General features: G+C 41.9%; 1 protein-coding gene across 1 annotated transcript in view; it reads right to left on the bottom strand.

Annotated features, from left to right (window-relative positions):
- LOC117000876 (glypican-5-like) overlaps positions 1–18,488 on the bottom strand; it is a 335,608-nt gene that overhangs the window by 84,370 nt on the left and 232,750 nt on the right. Inside the window, exon 8 of the mRNA XM_033068932.1 lies at positions 4,566–4,716. Within this exon, the coding sequence (XP_032924823.1) occupies positions 4,566–4,716 (151 nt within the window). The remainder of the gene's footprint in view (positions 1–4,565; positions 4,717–18,488) is intronic.

The raw sequence follows: 18,488 nt of genomic DNA, 5'->3' as shown, positions 1-18,488 counted from the left end.
CAGGATGATTTTTTATTGATTGCCTGCACTGACAGGCACGACTGAAAGTATTGTATAAAATCTGCTGTGCCTGAGGGTCAGCACTGGTCAGGCACTTGTTGTTATTCCATGGATGCCCACTGCTTTGGGGATGGGGACAGCAGAATCCTGTCTCTGTGTGGAACAAGGCAGTGAGCCAGGAAAAAGGAAAGCTCCACATTTCCAACATCTCAAGTTCCAAGGCGTGGCAGGAGTGGGGTTAGCACCTGTCCCACCTGAGCTTTTTGAGCCATATATAGATCCTGACCCCAGAGAGGTGAATCTGGTGCAAAGACTGGAGTTCAAGTGCACCACACATTCGGGGTTGTCTGTTCTGTCAGTGGAGGAGAGCCCAAGGATGCACTAAAGTGCCTTTTCCTGCACCTGTGCTGTTTGCTTGCCCTGCCAGCCAGAGGAGAGCTGCAGTCCAGCACGAGCTCCACTCCCTGGGACTTTGCATGATGGTGCATCAGGCTCCTCAAGACAGAAGCTTGGATTAATTTCTGTCTTGTATTGGCTGTGTGAAACATCAGACACAGAGATACAGGAATACCTGGGACTGCCCTGCAGGCTGGTGTGCTCATGGACTCGTGCCCAGAGTGGTGTCAGCACAACCTTCTCCACCACAGTGCTCCACAACTTCCACAGCCACTCTGGCCTTGCACTGAACACAGGTTTAAGCCTGCCTGTGGCCTAAACATTTCCCCCACCTTTGCTTAGGAGTGATGATTTCCCTGAACTGACACCTAACATTGGTTGTCATTGCTTGGGTGGGACCTCATCACAACACAGAGCTGGGAACTGGAATTCCTTGCACAGACTTCCTTCACTTTTCACCAGCCATTTTTCTCCCCTGAAAAGGAGGCAGCAGAGGCAGGATCCAGTGTGGGTCTGTTGCTGCTCCCTTTTCATGAGCAGTTCTCATTCCTCTCCCTCAGTCCTGCAGGGCACTGAGCAATCCCTGCACCACCACCTCCATGCAAGGGCTAAAGAACAAGGACTAACCACCAGGGACTCACACTGTGATCAGACCCATCTAAGACACTGGTTCTGTGAGCAAGGCTCAGCCTAAGATGCTGCTTTGCCCTTCTGCCTAGAAACCTGCAGGACTGCAGCAGGGCAAACCACAGAGCAAAACTTCCCCATCCACGCTCAAGATTTATATGGCTGGCTTTCCTCTTCTTAAATCTCTCCTAACAAAGCTTTGTTCAAAGATGATTCACAGATGTTGTCATTAAAAAGTTGGTACTTGCCAACAAATAACACATGGGCTGCTTGAGAAACTGCTGTTCCCACAGCTTTCCCCAGGAAGAGATCCTAGGGTAATTGGTAAGGCCTGTGAGAATAGGACATTATAAAGCATCTCCTACCATCCATAATTTTTGAAGAGAATTCTAGTTTCCTGAGAATTTATCTTGTTCATATAAGAATCACTTGGATAAACACACATGATACAGAATAGATAATTAAGCCCATTATCATTAGTGTTGATCTTTTCAGGTAAGAGTGAATGGGTCAAACAAAGACTTATTTGCAACAAAGATAAGCAAAATCCCAGCACTAGCTAATAGACAGCCATGTATCTTAATTATAGACATAAAATATAATGATGAATTGATATGCAGGCATGAGTCTCAAAGGCCAGAAGGTGACAAACAAAAGGACAGGATTGTACTGTCCACTGTAGGATGAGCTGAACTAGAGAGACAGAAAACCCCAAGCAAAAGGGAATAAAAAACAAAAGAGGGAAAAGGGTGTTACAGTGACCTGGCTGGAATATACACACAGAATCACTTCTGTGCTCACCCACTCAGGATGTGCTGAAATCTAAAACCCAGGAGGAGCCCAGCCCTCTGTAGCAGCTTGGAAAAGCAACATGGGGAATCAGCAGTGGGCCCTGTCTGGGGAGATCTTCACAAACAGCTGGGAACAGAAATGTTTCATGATGGTAATCCATAGACTGACAAAATTCTAGGCCATTTATCTGTAAGGAAAAGGCTTTTTTTTTCCTTTTTTTTTTTTTTTTTTTTGGTAGGAAGTAGAAAGAAATGAGCATTCGGTAGGTTTTTGAAAACTAAAAGCAATCTCAGTCCTTTGCAATGCTCTCAACACAGAGCAGTAAATATAATTTTCATATAGTTTTGAATAAATGACAGATGTAGTACATATTTACTACATTCTCAATTCCACCATTTAGAGGCTGACACTGAAATATTTTCCTCTGTTTTTCATGTGCCTCTTGTTAAAAGCATGACTGCTCTGCCAAAAAGTCTGTGTTTGGAAAGGCTTTTATTTCTTTTTTATTCCTTTAGTTCTGCTGTGTGACTCTGTGCTCCAACATGCCCTGAAGAGCTCTGGTGTTTCACAGCTCCCATTTGCATCTCCCCCCACCTGTAAGGGACATTCCCACTGACTTCACCACCCCTCAAACCAGGGCTCCATTTGGGATTTAGCTTTAGAGCCAATTCACCACTGAATTTCCAGGCAAGCAGGGAACAGGCAATGCTGTCATATTCCACAAAACAACAGAAGATGGACTGGATGGGTTTGAAGCTGAGGAAATACAAGTTCACAGGCTGTACAACAGCCAACATCATCTCACAGACATGCAGCAAGGGGAAATTCAACTAATCTCATGTTTGTTTTTCTTTAACATTCTATTAAAGCAAAGCAGCTCCATAATGAGATTACTGCATTTTATCTCTTAATTGTATCCAGATATGGAAAAGAGATTTACTGCTAGTGGCTTGTATACAGTACAATATTTTAAAGCTAATTATGCTAGAACATTACTATTGTCACACAATGAAATACTTATTCTTCTGTTATGAATCGATACCATTTTCTAAAATTTATTGTAACTACCTTTTTAATTGGATATACACCCTGCTAAATTCTGAAACAGCCACTTGTATAAATACAATTCTTTTAAATCCAGGATGATATCAGCATAAAATGTTTTAATTAAATAGATTGCAAAAAAAGGAGGAAAAGTGACATTAAGTAGCTTTCCATTATTAACAGCTGAAAGTCAAGTCTTGAAAGCATTCAGGTTTTTATTTTTGAACTCTGCCATTGTCCATGGAAGCATGGATACACATCCTCCCCAAATGGTGCATTAACAGTTGGATTGTTCATTGAAGACTACCAAGCACCTGGCTTTTGTTTCTATTACTCCAAACAGAGAGGAAATCATATTACAGTATTTATCTTCTTAAATCCCCAGGGTCTAAAACCTCTACAAGTCTTTTCTTTGCTTATGGATGAAAAAGAGTAAACAATTAAACAGTTAGGCAAAGAATTCTAAAATAACATTGTATCCAAATTCCTTTGTTCAAAAATATTGGTGAGCAGATGGTGAAAACCTCTGCTTGATCTGTCAGTTGTAATTATTCAACAATTTTTAAAAACAGTGTCCCTGTGTGATGATGCCCTGATCATACAGGCCATCAGTGCAAACTAAAAATTCAAGTGTTTATAAGCTGGTACTGCAATTACCTGTAACACTTTGCACACATTCCAAAGTACATCTTTAAGTTTGGTTTTCCTGAACAAATATTCACAATATGGACAGCTGAAGTTTTGACCACAACCTGATCACAGCGTATTTGCAAATCTTACCTGAGTATGAGACACCTCTTTCCCCTCTCCACCCAGTGGCAAAGGGACAAGGAAAAGGTATTTGTTTATCTCAGCAGAACCAAGCAGCAGTTTAGAACCTACCTGAGCTCCAGCCATCTCAATGAGCATTGTTCTCAGCACTCTTATTACCTGTATTTCATGCATTTGCACATCCAATCCCCATTATATTTACAGTACAGTAAATTAAACCAGTTACATTTTGGTGAGGCAAAATGAATCAGGACTTAAGAGCTGAGGTAAACCAATAATATCAAGTATTTAGAAACATCTTACTTCTTACTCAGTTACTGAAAGGATTTAACTACATATTACATTGCCAGTATGATGGTGGAAGTTGTTAGATTCTGAAGTTGATTCTACACTTGATCACATATTATTCAAGTAATTTAATGAATAAATATTGCAGAATGCAATATCTGAGACTATCAAGAAATTTCATTTAACCAGCAGCTCACCATCAGGGAAAAATCTCATGGTATTTCCTATTTTTTTTTCAAGAATATATACATTGAGTCAACTCTGCCACATCCTTGAATATCATTTTGCAATAAATAAATGTTTTTGTTAACACTTAGCATACTCTATAAGGTTATCAATTTTCTATTTATCTGAAGAGCCCACATTATCTAGGAAGGCTCTTCAGCATTCCTGGGATCCAGATTTCATTGCAGACATTATTCACTCTACATTTAAGTCTTTTATCTGCATGCCAAGTGTTAAATTATATTGGGTTGCTATCTGTATCATTCTATTTTTACTGCAGCTCTTCACAGATTAAGATTCAAATCCTTTGAATTTAGTAGGATTTTGACAGCAATTCAAGCAGTGTAAGACTTAGCTGTGTCCACCTCATGGTGACACAGGAATTTCTCAGCTCCCTCAGTGCCTGCAGAAGCTGTGCTTACCTGCAGTGTGCACCCTGTCCCCAGATCCTTGGCAGCCATCCTCATCATCACAATCTCCACTTGACTCCATGTCCTCGCTCCTTCCACCGCCACTGCCGGCATCTCGGGGACCCCATCTCTTCAGCTTCAACTTGGCCTTTTCAGCATCCAGCTGAAATGGAAGTGACAAAGCAGCCATGGTCAGAGTACTCACAGAGTTCCTAACCCTGGCACCCCACTGATTTATACAGCAACACTTTCTCATGCACTTCCAAGAGCAGCTCCTCGAGCTGGAGGCTGTTTCTGGCAATGGCATTCAAATATTTTGGAATAACAGGCTATGCAACCAAATGTTCTGCACTTACCAAACCTTCCATTGAAGACATCACATCTACCAGCACCACACAGGGAGAGCTGTTCCTACAGCTGTTCCTTTACCAACCACGGTGTGGGGAACACTTGTTGATGCTGGTACAATCTGCCAGCTGTCCAAGTACTCCCTGTGAGGGATTTACAGCTGAAGACCGTGACAAACTTCACAGCTGAGGGCATTTGCTACTTTTCATGATGGGCTTGGTCACCTGGAAACCTTGCCCATGGATATCTGGATGTAACTTTTAAGATGCTGCCATTTAAGATGCTTGTTCCAGCTGCAAGTTGTGCATTAGATTTCACTTGAAATATTTCCAGGACTGAGCACAGAATAAGAAAACCTTTTCTAAAATAAATCTAAATCTATCACACCAGGTCATGCTTGCTCTAATAACATATTACCTCCCAAAACTCAGCTTTTTGATCTTTAGATAACTCTTTTTCCTGCTGTCACCACAAACAGCTGCCTACTATTAGCACTGTGGAAATAAATGATTTTTCAGCTCACTGGTAGCTCCAAAAGATGAAAAACCCCATTTTCTTAGGAGTGAATATAAACCCAGTCTGTGCAGGCACACAAAGAACAGCACTATCTGGGGAAAAAACCAAACCAAATGGCTTAGACTAATACATTGTGTTATAACACAAATATTCATCAAGCAAGGATGGTCCAAGAGAAGCCTGAACCTTTGCCCCACACCTGAGGAGCACGGACCAAATGGAAAGACTGAACTGCTCTCAAAGCCTCTGCACTGCTGCCAGATTGTGGATCTGTCCAATACCCTTCACAAAAGATTCTTCCTCCCAAAGTACTCCAGATCCATTTCAGGCTTTGTGATCTGCTTCATCCCAGAGGACTGATTATTCTTAGTACTGAGCAAAATGTGCTTTGAAATGTAACACTGGAGATTCAAACTCGAAAAAGGAGCTGTTCTGGGAGCTGTGGGTGAAGTGGAGCACAGGACTAACACAACTGTATTAACTGGGCTGAAAGGATGGTGATGGATGCAGCAATTTCTCTGTAGTGGGAAGCTTTGTGTCACAGTCTCCTCCTTGTGCAGGTGCTGCCATCCTCTACTCCGGGGCTGACAAATGCTGGGAGCAGCACAGCAGATCCTGTGCTGTGGAACAACACATCCACATCCAACTTCTACAAGGAAATTCTGCACCCTTGCACTGAAGAGCTCAGTTTGTCCCTTCTAAAGACACAAATAACTGCACAGTGCAGTAGGAGGGTCAGTAAGTGGGAGGAGAGGGTATGGACTCGAGTGGGGAAGCGCATTGAAAACTCTAATTGTTACTGCAAGTCTGTTTTTTATAAACAAGTTGCTTAATATTGAGGCTTGGTAGTCACAGCCATAAAGACTGATGTCATGGCAATACAAAACAACATTTTGTTAAACAATTGGAAAATTTTGCCAATGAGGGAGAAAGATAGCTCTTTCACAAATTTATTATGTCCTGACTACATTAGAAAAGACTCATTCATTCTTAGTTATAATTCTTCAGAATGAAAAGAAATGGCTAAGTGGCAAACAGAACAGACACAAAATTTAATAGAAGCTTTTAGTGACTGTTTGCAAGAGCAGAAATGTTTACTGCCTGTTAAGGCACTCCTTTGCAAAAATCTGATTTCATTCACTGCCCATGGCTAAAACCCTGACCTCTGCTCAAAACAAGCAATACTTGAATGAAACAGGCCCCAGCTGCAAGGAGGAAGCTGAGCTTTCCAGCATGGTGCACTGCAGCACTGCTGGGCTCTGCTGCCTTCACTGCAGCAAGAGAGGAGCCCAGACCTCACCTCCTCTGTGTCTCTGCAGGTGCATCCAGCAGAGAGGGGCACCAAGTCACCCAGAGCCCTGATATCCAGGTTCACCATGACCACTTCACATCAGCTCAGGTGTCACCTACCAACCCTCTCCACCTTGGATGCCTTTTCCCAGCCTCTTCACAACAGGGCTTTCATATCCTGTGGTTACCACTCACCTAGAACAATGGCCCAGAGCCTGACTTTGTGCATCAGTAATGGTTTATCTGTAAATCAACTCATTCCAGGAGATGGGATAGTGGAGCCACCTCAGTGAGGAGCTCCAGACACAGTGACCATCCCTGCTGAGAAGGCAGTGTCACCATTTCACAGTGGCTTGTGACCCAGCATCCTTCTCTTTATCAGATTCTGAAGGCACAGCTCTCCTTTGGCTGCTACCACAGGACTCCAGTGAGATCAGTACTTCAGAGCAATAGCAAAGCTTATGCCAGCATGTCCCAATCTCCTTTTTTTCACAGAATAAAAGAAACCTGTCTCAAAGGTCTGAGAGGTGTTTAAGAAAAGCCTGGACATGGCACTCAGTGCCATGGTTTGGTTGATGAGGAGGTGTTAGGTCATAGATGGCACTAGATGATCTTAAAGGTCTTCTCCAATCTGGTTCATACTGTGATTCTGTGAAAATAGCACTGAAGACCATAAAGGAAGTCATTAAGGATCACTTTTGACTCTCTGGTGCCAGGGGCTGGGTGTGGGCAGGGAATGCTGCTGTCCTTCGTGGCTGTGGCCCAGCAGAGGACCTGGAGGTCACCTGCAGGTTCAGGTCACCTTCAGAGACAGCCTGGCAGACACAGGTCTGTTGGAAACCTTGAACAATTCTCCAGGCTGCTGCCACCAAGCACAAATCCTCCTGCTTCCCCAGATGGCTGTGGGGAGAATGAGGGTCCCTTGTCCCTGTTTAACACTGGAGCAGAGATGGAAGTCAGATGGGGCAATTCTGTCACTGCTTAAGAGCCACTCTAAAAAACACCTTATTTTGGTGGCTCTTTCCCTGGCAGCTGACAAATGATGCCATCCAGCCACCTCTGACAATTCCTGCCTGGGAGTGCCCTGTTCTGGTGCTGAGAATTGATGCCTCAGTTAAATAATTGCAATAAATTTCAGGCTGGGCCCTGGAGCTTGTGCCTTTACTTTCACAAAGTACCTGCTGCCTAAGATTCCAGGGAATACTGGAATCTTAACAGCTTAAAAATTAAGTCTTCAACTTTTGGCTGTATGTGAAAGATGATTTTTTTCCCTCTTGAAAAGGTTATATAAATAGATCAGTAAGATTTGTACAGTCCAACTGGAAACTGACTCAAATCAGGAATTTTCCCAACTGCAATAAGCTTTGGATCAGGCTCATAAACCTCTGAAGGGTTTCTGAGAAACCATATACTGCTTCTGAGGGGAAGTTTTAGTGTCTCTCTGATTCAGCTGAAAGGTAAAAATCACATATTACAATTCAGCTCTGAGTCAGACACAGGTGACTCCCCTGCATGGATTGTATTTATTCCAGCAAAGGTCCCACCCTTAAGTGACATTAAAAAAAAAGAAATTCTGCTGACATGAGGTTTTCTGGAGAAGAAAGAATTCATATGAGAGTGGCTCCTGTCTTTCTCCCCCATTAATACTTCATCATGTAGCACATGCATCCCCAGGCACATAAAAGAGTCCTTCTGACTTCAGAGGCTTCAAAGACACAGAGCCCCTGAGCTCCCCACGAGTCTAACCCTAATTCTCACTCTGAACACAGGTGTGGCACAATACAAATTCATTATCGTGGTTTTTCATGAAGCCATGTTCCACTTGAATACTTCCATACCTTAATTAAATAATGACTGCTTCACTCTATGAAAACCATTGTAGAAAAAGGTACCAATTTCTATCTGTTCCATTGCTCAGTCTATTTGCTGAGGGGTCATATATGCATGTGTATGACTTCAAGCTGTAGGATAATAACCTCATTTCATCAGAAAATAGGTTTTAAAATTGTATTTTACACCACAGTTTCAGGCTTCTCAGGTCACTGAACACAACAATGAAAATACTCTCTTTGAATAAAGCCACTTAAAAGTTGTGTGCCTGGAATATTCAGAGACAAATTCCATAGAGTGGTTGTTCCAGAGGGATTTGTTAATTAGTTTTCTACATGACAGAGTGCACCGTGAATGCTTTTTCCTTCTGAAGAGTCAGCCCTGAGGTGAAATGTGACTTGTGTCCACTCACCATGTAAGCACACATATCACTTGCTGGTGTTTCCAGTGGGAGGGAAAACCAGCTGATTATACACTGCATTTAGAAACTGTAAGCTAAGCATGATTTTTTCTCAAGGTGCTTACAAGTAGCTGCCTTTTTAAAAGTGCTCTAGTGACATAAATATGATTTGCAGAGACAAAGCTTTTTGCCAGCTTATGCACAAATAACGCACAAAGCCTCATCTTGAAAAGACTCATAAATGACTCAATCCTTCCATTCATTTCTTTAAAAATAAAAATAAAAAATCCTTTCTGAACCATTATTAGGTCAGAAATGACTACAACGGGAAAAGACAATGTGCCTTTGTTTTTGGCCTGTTATATACATTTTTGTTAGGAACTGACATAGCGCTTTAGGCATAAAGCTGCATTTTACTGGTGCCTTGTGACTGAGCAGATGTTCTGTCATTTCACAAAACAATAGCAACATAACAAATTTTAGACATAACTGCCATATATACGCTTATTCCAAGTGGGACCTCTCTGAGATAACATTTATGGTTCATTTGCCTCCACATATGCTCTTATCTCCTTTAGAAAAGCATTTGGCAGTTCCTTTTGTTTCTTCTTTTCATGTTATCTAGCACTCATATATTAAAATGTAAGTAAGGAAAATAAACTTATTTAGTTTCAATTTTGTCAGATGTTTTCCTTGGTTTGTCCTTCCTTTGTCTCTCTTTCACAGAAACCCAAAAAGTCTCCATTTCACAAAACCCTGATGAATGATCCCCTTCTAGTTTCTTCAGGAAGCAGTACAGCTCCAGGAGGTAAATCCCCTTTTTAGCTGAAGGGAACAGACATCCAACCTTCTGCAGCAACCAACACCCCCAGCCTTCCTTCTGTTATTTATTCAGATCCTTCCAATAACCTTTCATGACACATCCTGCTTTACAAGTCACCTGGACACATTACAATAATTCAAATGAACAGCTATACATAATTTATGGGGCACGCTTATGGGCTGACAATGGCTTTGCAGTTTTATTCCTGTCCCTCCAGACTAGACCTTTTCAGCTTGGCAACTGGACCAACACTGGTAAATTCCTTTGTTCTGTGGTTTTCTCTCCAGCCTAAGCACCTCCCATTTACATACATTGATATTTGTATTTATTGTCTATGCCCACACTCCTAGAATATATAAATATATATATTTTATATACACTGAAGGAGAAGGCTTTCTTGAAGCACATGGAAACATGCAAAGTGCAAGTCTCAGAAAGTGGGGCCCAACACCCTTCTTCTGCTCTCTGTACCTCCACTCAAGCTACAGGAATTTCAAAATTCTTCTCCCATTTCTGGCAATTTTTTTCCCAGATTTTTTTGATTTGTTCTCCCATCAAGTTTCTCAGAATAATCCTACCCTCTGTATTGGTCTGGGACAATGCAGCTCCCCATGGAGCCACTTTTTTGATTTTTGCACAAATTTCTGGATGAGCAGGACAGGCTTACAGATTCAGCAGCAGGAGGGTCACAGTGACAGAAAGCTTCCTTGGATCACTCCATGTGACAGGGGAAATGACACAGCCTCTTCTAATATCTTTCCCATGTTGTTTTGCATCTTCTGTTCATTCTAGAATGATTTTGTTCCAAGTATGTTGATTATTTGACCAACCCTCCCACTGTTTCTGAGCATCTCCAGTATGAGCTATACATCTTTTGGGAAGGTCAGGACTTGTTTTCTGATTTTAGCCATCTTTTTTAAGCCAAAAAAGCTGTTGGAATTGCTGTTTTTATTTGTTTTGACTGGCTTTTATTCACATCCGATCACTAAATTACTGCTCCCAGAAACAGCATCTCTATTCCTACAATGGCTTTAGATTCTTATCACTTCAGTGGAAGTTTCTTGCAAACATTCCTGTGTTTTTTCTATGTTTCCCTCCTAATTTTATAGCCCCAGTTTCTCCACACACACTTTCCAATCCTCTGTTATTAAGGTTTTGTATTTGCCCAAGTCTCTATACCTGTGACTCCTTTTTGTTCTCCTGGTTTATGCAGATTGACTCATTACCCTCTTCCAGATATTTTTATTGCCACTTTCACTTATCTTTGACTACTTTTCATTTCTTCTCTGAGTCCTCCCTCTAACCTGGCTGTGTCTCTGATTTCCTGGATATTCCACTGCAGACCCATACCCCAGAGCAGAGGAGCTAAAAGCATTTATTTCCTCCTGGTTGGATTACAAATGTTTCAGCAGGAATCTAAAGATGGTTTTTGGCGATTCACTTTGTTACACTGCACAATTAATGCTTCTGTTTTTGCAGTTTATGATTTCTGTTTTCCAACTGCTTATTCAAGGGGAGCTAGGAGATTGCTTGCACCAGGATCAGCTTAATATTCACTGAATTGAATTACACAAGCTACAAATATTCTCTTATTTACTGATTACACTGTGAAGGAGCAACAGGAATGTGCACTCAGAATCTCAGCAAAAGCTGAGTTTGGGTAAAATGTCACCCAAAAAGCACTAATAGTGACTGATGTAAAGTGAGCACAAGTTAAAAAAAATACTTATTCTAGTTAAAAATGTGCTTAAACTCATGTTAAAGAGAAGAAAGAAAATCTGATTTAAATTCAGCAAGTCAATAGGGGGCAAGGGAGTAGCAAGGAGTTACAAGGCTGCAACTTTTGGGGATTTTGTAATGTAATAAAGAAGATCCTTCTGACCTGGTATCTGATATGCCTAACTCAGACACAGGCTTTGGTTAGTCCCTGCCACAGGTGGGAATTTCACCTTTAGACAGAAAATGTAGCCCAGTGTTGCCCAAAAACGAACTGGCTTTTTAAGTTGCAGTACGTGTAGTTTGAAAATAGAGCATATGGCTAAAAAATCTGTCGTGTTACATTGAAGACTCCCTGCATATTGTTAAGGTAAAAAAAAAAAAGGTAAACAATTGCAATAAAATTGTAGCAATTTGTAATAAAAATACAACATAAACATAATTGTTGGTGAGGAATAGATAATAGTTGCTTAAAAAAGACCTTTGACTCTTCAAAATAGTTCACTTTGGGGGAAAAAAACACCTTTAGATGGTTACTCTTTTCCAAAAATAAAATCTGCTTACAAAAGACCTTTTACCCTTCAAAATAGTTCATTATTTGAGAGAGGGTCTGTTTGATACTTCAGAGGCAGATGGTTGCTGGGAGTGCCCATAAGGTAGTGAGAATGACATAAAAACCCCAGAAGTTTGGTTTACAGATTAAAAAAGTAAATGATGGGAAATAGCAGGTATATCTGTCTCTTTTCAGTGCCCCTCTGTGCATGATATTCACTCCAGGATGGCTCAAATTCCAGGTTTGCTATAGATAAAATGCACTAAGAGCCTCCCCTGAGAAGACCATGGCACAAAGATGACTGGGAGAATATTACCAATATTCACCATTAGTTAATTATTGTTGGTAAAAGGTATCTTTCCTTTCCATTAAATTCAGGCATCTCTGGAAATAAAAGAAACATAGAAAAAAAAACAAAAACGGTGGAAACAGGCATTTTAACTATCAGAGTGATGAGTTTTGGGAGCAGCCTCCCACAAGGAAGGTGGGGACAAAAATTGTCAAGCATTTGCAAGACCTGGTTAAATAAATCCATGAGGAGAATTGCCTGTGATGTCAGCAGGTGGTATTTCAGGAGGTCTCTTCCACACTTCTATCCTGTATCTCTACACTCCACTGCTTTCTAATATTAGAAAATTGATTTGTAAAATCACAAACCAGAACTACCCCCATTAGCAATTAGGAGTGGGTTTTTCTCCTTGCTTCTCTGATTTCTATGCGGAAAAATTGTGTCCACCTAGCAAATCATGTCCATTCTTTCTTCTAGGCTAAGAATGAAGCCTCTTAATTGTGCCTGAAGTCAAAATGTGGTTCAAAAAATGTATTAATTATTACTGGGGCTTAACTTGGTTTACAAATGAGCTGTGACTCATCAGGGTTTAGATGTCTAATAATAGCCAAGGACCTTGTGTCTGACCAGACCTGGGAAGTGAGAGATGAGCAGTGCCTGCAATCAGCAGGCTGGTCACACTCCATCAGCCCTGGAATGGCACCCTTCTGCCAGGCTGCATGTTTTTATGGGCTAAGTGAGTAAACAGTGGCCAATCTCAATTGTCTAAGGAACAGAGCCAACCTTTCTCCTTGCTTTGTACTCTGACAGCAATTACCTTTGTTATTTGCTGAGAGAAATGTTCATGACATGCTCCAGTGCATGTTAATTCTGTTTCATGTTCTTGGATAATTATCTGTTTTCAAGCTCTATGTTGGGGAACATCCTTTTCATAGTATGAAAAGTTTGACATTTCATTGGAAAGACTTGTGAACAATCAAAGTCTCTCATTTCTTGGTAGTGCTCAACAGACCCAGGCTCCGGATCTGACGTTTTGTGTTAAAACACAACACAAGCAGGGATCTGCTCAGGCTCCTCCACACTAAATCACAGCAACAAAGCACCAAAATACAACAAGGAATGAAGTATGGAAAGTATGGGAAGAAGATGGGTAATGATGTTTGTCATTTAGCATGTATCAATGTTGGGAGCTAAATCTCCAATTATTCATTACGTAAGCTAACCAGTTTTAATGACATTGCAACCCAAAGCCACATATAAAATAATCCCAGTGTCTCAGGGCCACCACACTTCTCTGAAATCTTGACTATCATAAATATGTTGTATTATTTAGAAAGTGCCACATGTACAGAAAGAGAAAATAAAGGATTGGAGCCTATGCTGCTATGAATCAGCAAACTGAATTCTGTGGAGCTGCTCCAGTTTATTCCACATGAAGGGCCAGCCCAGATTTTTTCTGTTTGGGAAAGCATGGTGTTGTAACAGAACAGACAAATGCATTTCATGTTGCATAAGTCTGACAGAAGAAAAGACTCTCCAGATGTTGTACTCCCATGGTTTCATGGTAACATCTGAGGACATGATTGAATGCTTTTGCTAAATCATTTTTATTTAAAAAGGGAAGAGGGAAGAAAATATACTTCTGCAAGCAGCAGCTGCCACTGGAGCTTTTTTCTTATGGTTTTTCCTACAGCTTTTCATGGATGGCTTCCATGGAGGTTCTGTGCTGTCACAAAGATTGAGTTCACAACATTGGGTTTTTACCAGCGAGTCTCTCTCCTCACAGAACTCAGGATCTGTTAAATTTGATTAAAATAGGCTGAAGAGTAGAAAAGATGCAGCAGGAGTGGCAAGGCTGAGAGGCAGGGAGGCAGCAGAGCACATTCCATAAGCTGTGTTTGTTTATGAAACCTGGTTAAAACACAACGTGAGGGCAACAACCCACTGCCCTGGGCAGATCAGCAGTGACATTTCTGGAGAGCAGGAAGAGTTCTTTGTCTGATGCAGCTTTGCTTTTCCCCTCCCAGGTTTGAATTCTGCTCAGGCACAGTAAGTGGAAAAAGGTCAGTGCATCGGTCTTCATGGAATATCATCTGCTCCTACTGCCTTTTGAGAGCCACTAACAAGATAATCTGATCACAAAGATCAAAAGCTCTCTCGTGGTGCACTGGGGAAATTGATAACTGCATTCTCCTATGCTGGATATCCTATAATTCAGAGCTGGGAACTGGCCCACATTTACCAGGGATGTAAAGTGGCTTTGAAAGTCTCTCTTTATCTCTCATTCACACTATATAAAGGAACTGATATTTCCTGGGAGAGAAGAGGAATGTTCAGAACAAGGCTGCAGACTTGTGCTACCAGCACTTTACTGCAGGACTCATTTAAGCCATTTCAGCACATCCAAACAACCACCATTATCCTGATGTTTTACACTTCTATTTTACACTTATTAATTCAGAATGTTTTCTTGACAAGTGACTAAACTCCCACTTAACCAAACAGAATAATTTTCACTGATGCATCTTCTGAGATTTCTGAATTTCTCCATTCCATTTTTTATTTCACCAGAAATTCACTTATTTATTTAATTGAAACAATCACCCTATTTTCTCCATTGATGGGTCTAAATTAGATTCTGCTCTTGTACAGCTCTGCAGAACTCACCTAAATTTCAAGCAGGGTTCAAAAGGAGCAAAGAAAATATGTCAGCTCTGATAAAGACAAGCGAGATTTCTGGAATGGAGCTGGCTTCTGTAACTGTTAAAACTAGTTTGGAATAGGTGAAAACCCAGATAAATGACCTGAGAACTACCAGTGTAAGACAGTCAGTGAAAAACAAAACATGCTACTGATCTTGTTCTCCCCTTCTCAGCAAGCTGCTCTCCATTTCATTTGCATTTCACCTTTCTTGCTTCTTTCTTTCTTCACTGCTTACTTGTGACCCACCCCTCTCATTTTTGCCTTCTCACGGAACAGCATCCTCTTTCCTGCCTAAATGCAGTCATCACTCAGCTGAGCAGGAGGGTTCTTGGTCACTTCTGTTTGAATGCACCATCAGGTTTTACATGTGGAAGCTCTTCCCCTGGACACTGAAGGCTGAGAGGACCCCTCAATCCTCCCACCTGTGTCTCTTCGAAGCCTCCCTGCCTCAGACCTCTGGAGAACAAGGCTGCCCTGCCTTTTCACTGTGCTCCCTCACAGCTTTTGCACCACTCAGAATCCTCCTTTCTGCAGGGATTCACAGTGGACACAAGGAGGAATCAACCCCATGGATCTCACCACTGACCACCAGCAAGTTTCCCCAGTCTGGGAGCTCCCAGGTGAGCTTGTCAGCAATGCAGTGCTCTAGGGGAGAAATGTGGCTGGAAAAGCTCACCCATTTTCATGGACAGGTAAGTTATTCAAGGTAAGATGGCTCTAGGAAAGCTGAGATACCCATGGGGGGTACCTGCCCTGCCTCTGAGTGAGAGGTATGATTGTATCAAGTGCTGGCTCTGTCCCAATGTCCTGCTTTGCTCCCACTGAACTGAGATGGCAGAAGCACTAGGAAACACACCCCTGGATAAGCTGGTGCTCCCAAACAAAAGGCAAGGGTGAGAGGTCCCAGATTTCAGAAGTGACAGCAAACACTGAGCCTGTCCATCTTCCTTCCTGGTAAGGCACTCAGTGCAGTGAAGGAGCTGTGGCTCTGTCACCTGCACCAGCTCACAGCAGCCTCTGACCCCACAGGGCTGGTGCGTTCACACGCAGCTCTGGGAGGAAGGATTGTCTGTGAGGACAAAAAGGATGATCCAAGCAAATAAAGGCAGAATCCTGTGCCCTTGTCTTCTCACCTGATGCCTGAGCAATCACATTACTGAGCCTTGATTCTGCCTTGGGCATCTTCCTAACCAAGAATCAGAAAATACAAGGCAGAGATGGCATAAGAGAGACGGAAGAATTTTCCCTTCTGGTGGTGTGGCTTCCTCTCCTTCCCTGAAGCTCAGGCAGGGCTGTGCTGAGCCCTGACTGCTCTGGCAGGAGCCACACAAACCAGTGCTGGCTGTAACCCAACTGGGAAGGAGCAGCAGTCCACAGAGAACCCCAGCACCACTACTGTATCTGGGGGAGTTGTTTGGTCTGGGTCTTTCAAGTATTCCTGAGGTAATACAGCTATATTTAGCTGCTGAAACGTAACATGAAGCATAGCAAGAACCCCGCTGTGTATTTGGTCATCTGATCCAAATTAGAGATGAAAAAGAAGGAATCTATCTTTAGTTTCACTTCAAAGCCAAGGCCATGGCTCTTGCTGTCAGGCAGGTAGGGCTGGCAGTGATAGCTGTGATTACAACTGCGGGGGCAACACCCGCAGGGAAATGGGAGGCAGCTGCAAAGGCTCAGCAGCACTAATGCTCCCTCCCTTCCCTTCCCTGCCTGCCTAAGTTATGGGCCAGCCCAGGGCTGTTCATTCCCATTACTCTCATGACTACCAAATCAAAGCCTGCTCTCTGATTTCAATCAAGGTCATCCTCAGAAATTTTCCCTCCTCTGTCCTCAGTCCTTGCCGTGCTGTCACAGGGCTCAACACAGAGCCAGAGCCACCAGCACTCACAGGACACAAAGAGAATGGTGCTACAAGCCTTTTCATGGAGCAAAGTGGGCAAAAAGCCACAGTGGGAATTGTGTTAAAATCCCCTCCACCACAAAGCTCTGCTGTGCTCTCTGCCTCCCTCCCCAGAGCTTTACCTGGCCCCCTGTATTTGCAAGCTCTGCAGGGACTGCCTACTCTTTTGTATTTATTACTGGCATATAATTAAAAGGATATCCCCCTGCTTTTTGTTCTTTTATTGCTGCACAGATGATAAGCAGTTTTTTCCTGTTTTCTTTCCTATGCTGGGTTTTTCTTTCAAATCTGATCTCACCACCTCTCCACTGCAATGTATGTATACATCAGACAAGTAAGTGCAATTTTAATAAGGAGAATGGTGATAATTGTGCCCATTTTTATAAATCATGTTTCCTCTTATACCTTTCATTTGACACATTACACTCCAGGTAATGAGGAGTTACACCACTTATAGCATGACAACACATACTGCAAGTTTTGTTGTGATTATTTAAATGCATGGTGTCCTGACTTACTCATTTCAGCTGTTTTTTGTTAAAAGAGATGGCAATATGGAACCATAATGAAGGACCTTCTTGTCAAATTTTATCTTCAAGGAGGTTGGATTAATGTGAAGCACACAGCTGAGGTATCTGTGTTTTGAAGGGCCTGAGAGACTTTTTAATTGCTGCAATCTGGTGTGCCTCACAGATCTGTTTGTGAGGGTGTTCAGCACGGTGTGTGCTCTGCTCATCAGCTATTCTTTGTCTTTGTAATGAAGAAATGTTTTGTCTTCTGTCAGATATTAGAGTCACTGATACTTAAATGTTTAAGAATAGGAAATGAAAGAATGAGTACTAACACAAGAATGAAAATAGTTATGATGATGGTTGATAAAACATTGTAAGGTGGTGTTTTACTATTTTGTTTGGTTTATCTCTCTTCTGTTCATTAGCCAGAAGCCCAGGAGTTTTCTTTCAACAGATCCTCTACTCTAATGCTTTCTAGAAAAAGGCAGTTTATTACTTCCAAATAAACTGTTACTATGGGCTACATCCATATGTTTTCTATATCCTTTCTTTGGATCTACAGTGGATGTTTTACATTAGTGGTCTCTTTCAGAAGTTCCCATTTTTAAGATGTCTCTAAATGGTCTTGATACAGGGAAACATGCAGCAATAGTTGATTATACCCCTGATTCGTCTTAGTATTCTATCAAAAATGGGAATTTATATCACAACCTTGGTGGGACTACCAATAGAGCAGAAAACTTTCATAAATGTTGATTTTATATTAATAATAAGATGTGCCTATATTATCTCCACAGTAATCTAACACTTAAAATAAACAGCCAGTGCAGAGCAGACCAAGCCACTGCTCACTTGTAAGAAGGGGAAACTGCTGAAGCAACTACATTTTGCTGTAATTTTAATGAAGTCTTCCTTCTCCCTGTTATATTTCTCCCACACCCTTCTGATGACTAATACATACCCCAGATAAACACCCAGGGCTTCTCCTCACACATTCACCCCATTCCTGCTGTGCTCCCACAAGCAAATGTCTCCATTCCCTTCTCCCACCA

The sequence above is a fragment of the Catharus ustulatus genome, chromosome 10, assembly GCF_009819885.2.
Source record: "Catharus ustulatus isolate bCatUst1 chromosome 10, bCatUst1.pri.v2, whole genome shotgun sequence".
Lineage (NCBI taxonomy): Eukaryota > Metazoa > Chordata > Aves > Passeriformes > Turdidae > Catharus > Catharus ustulatus.
This window is presented reverse-complemented; position numbering and strand designations above follow the sequence as displayed.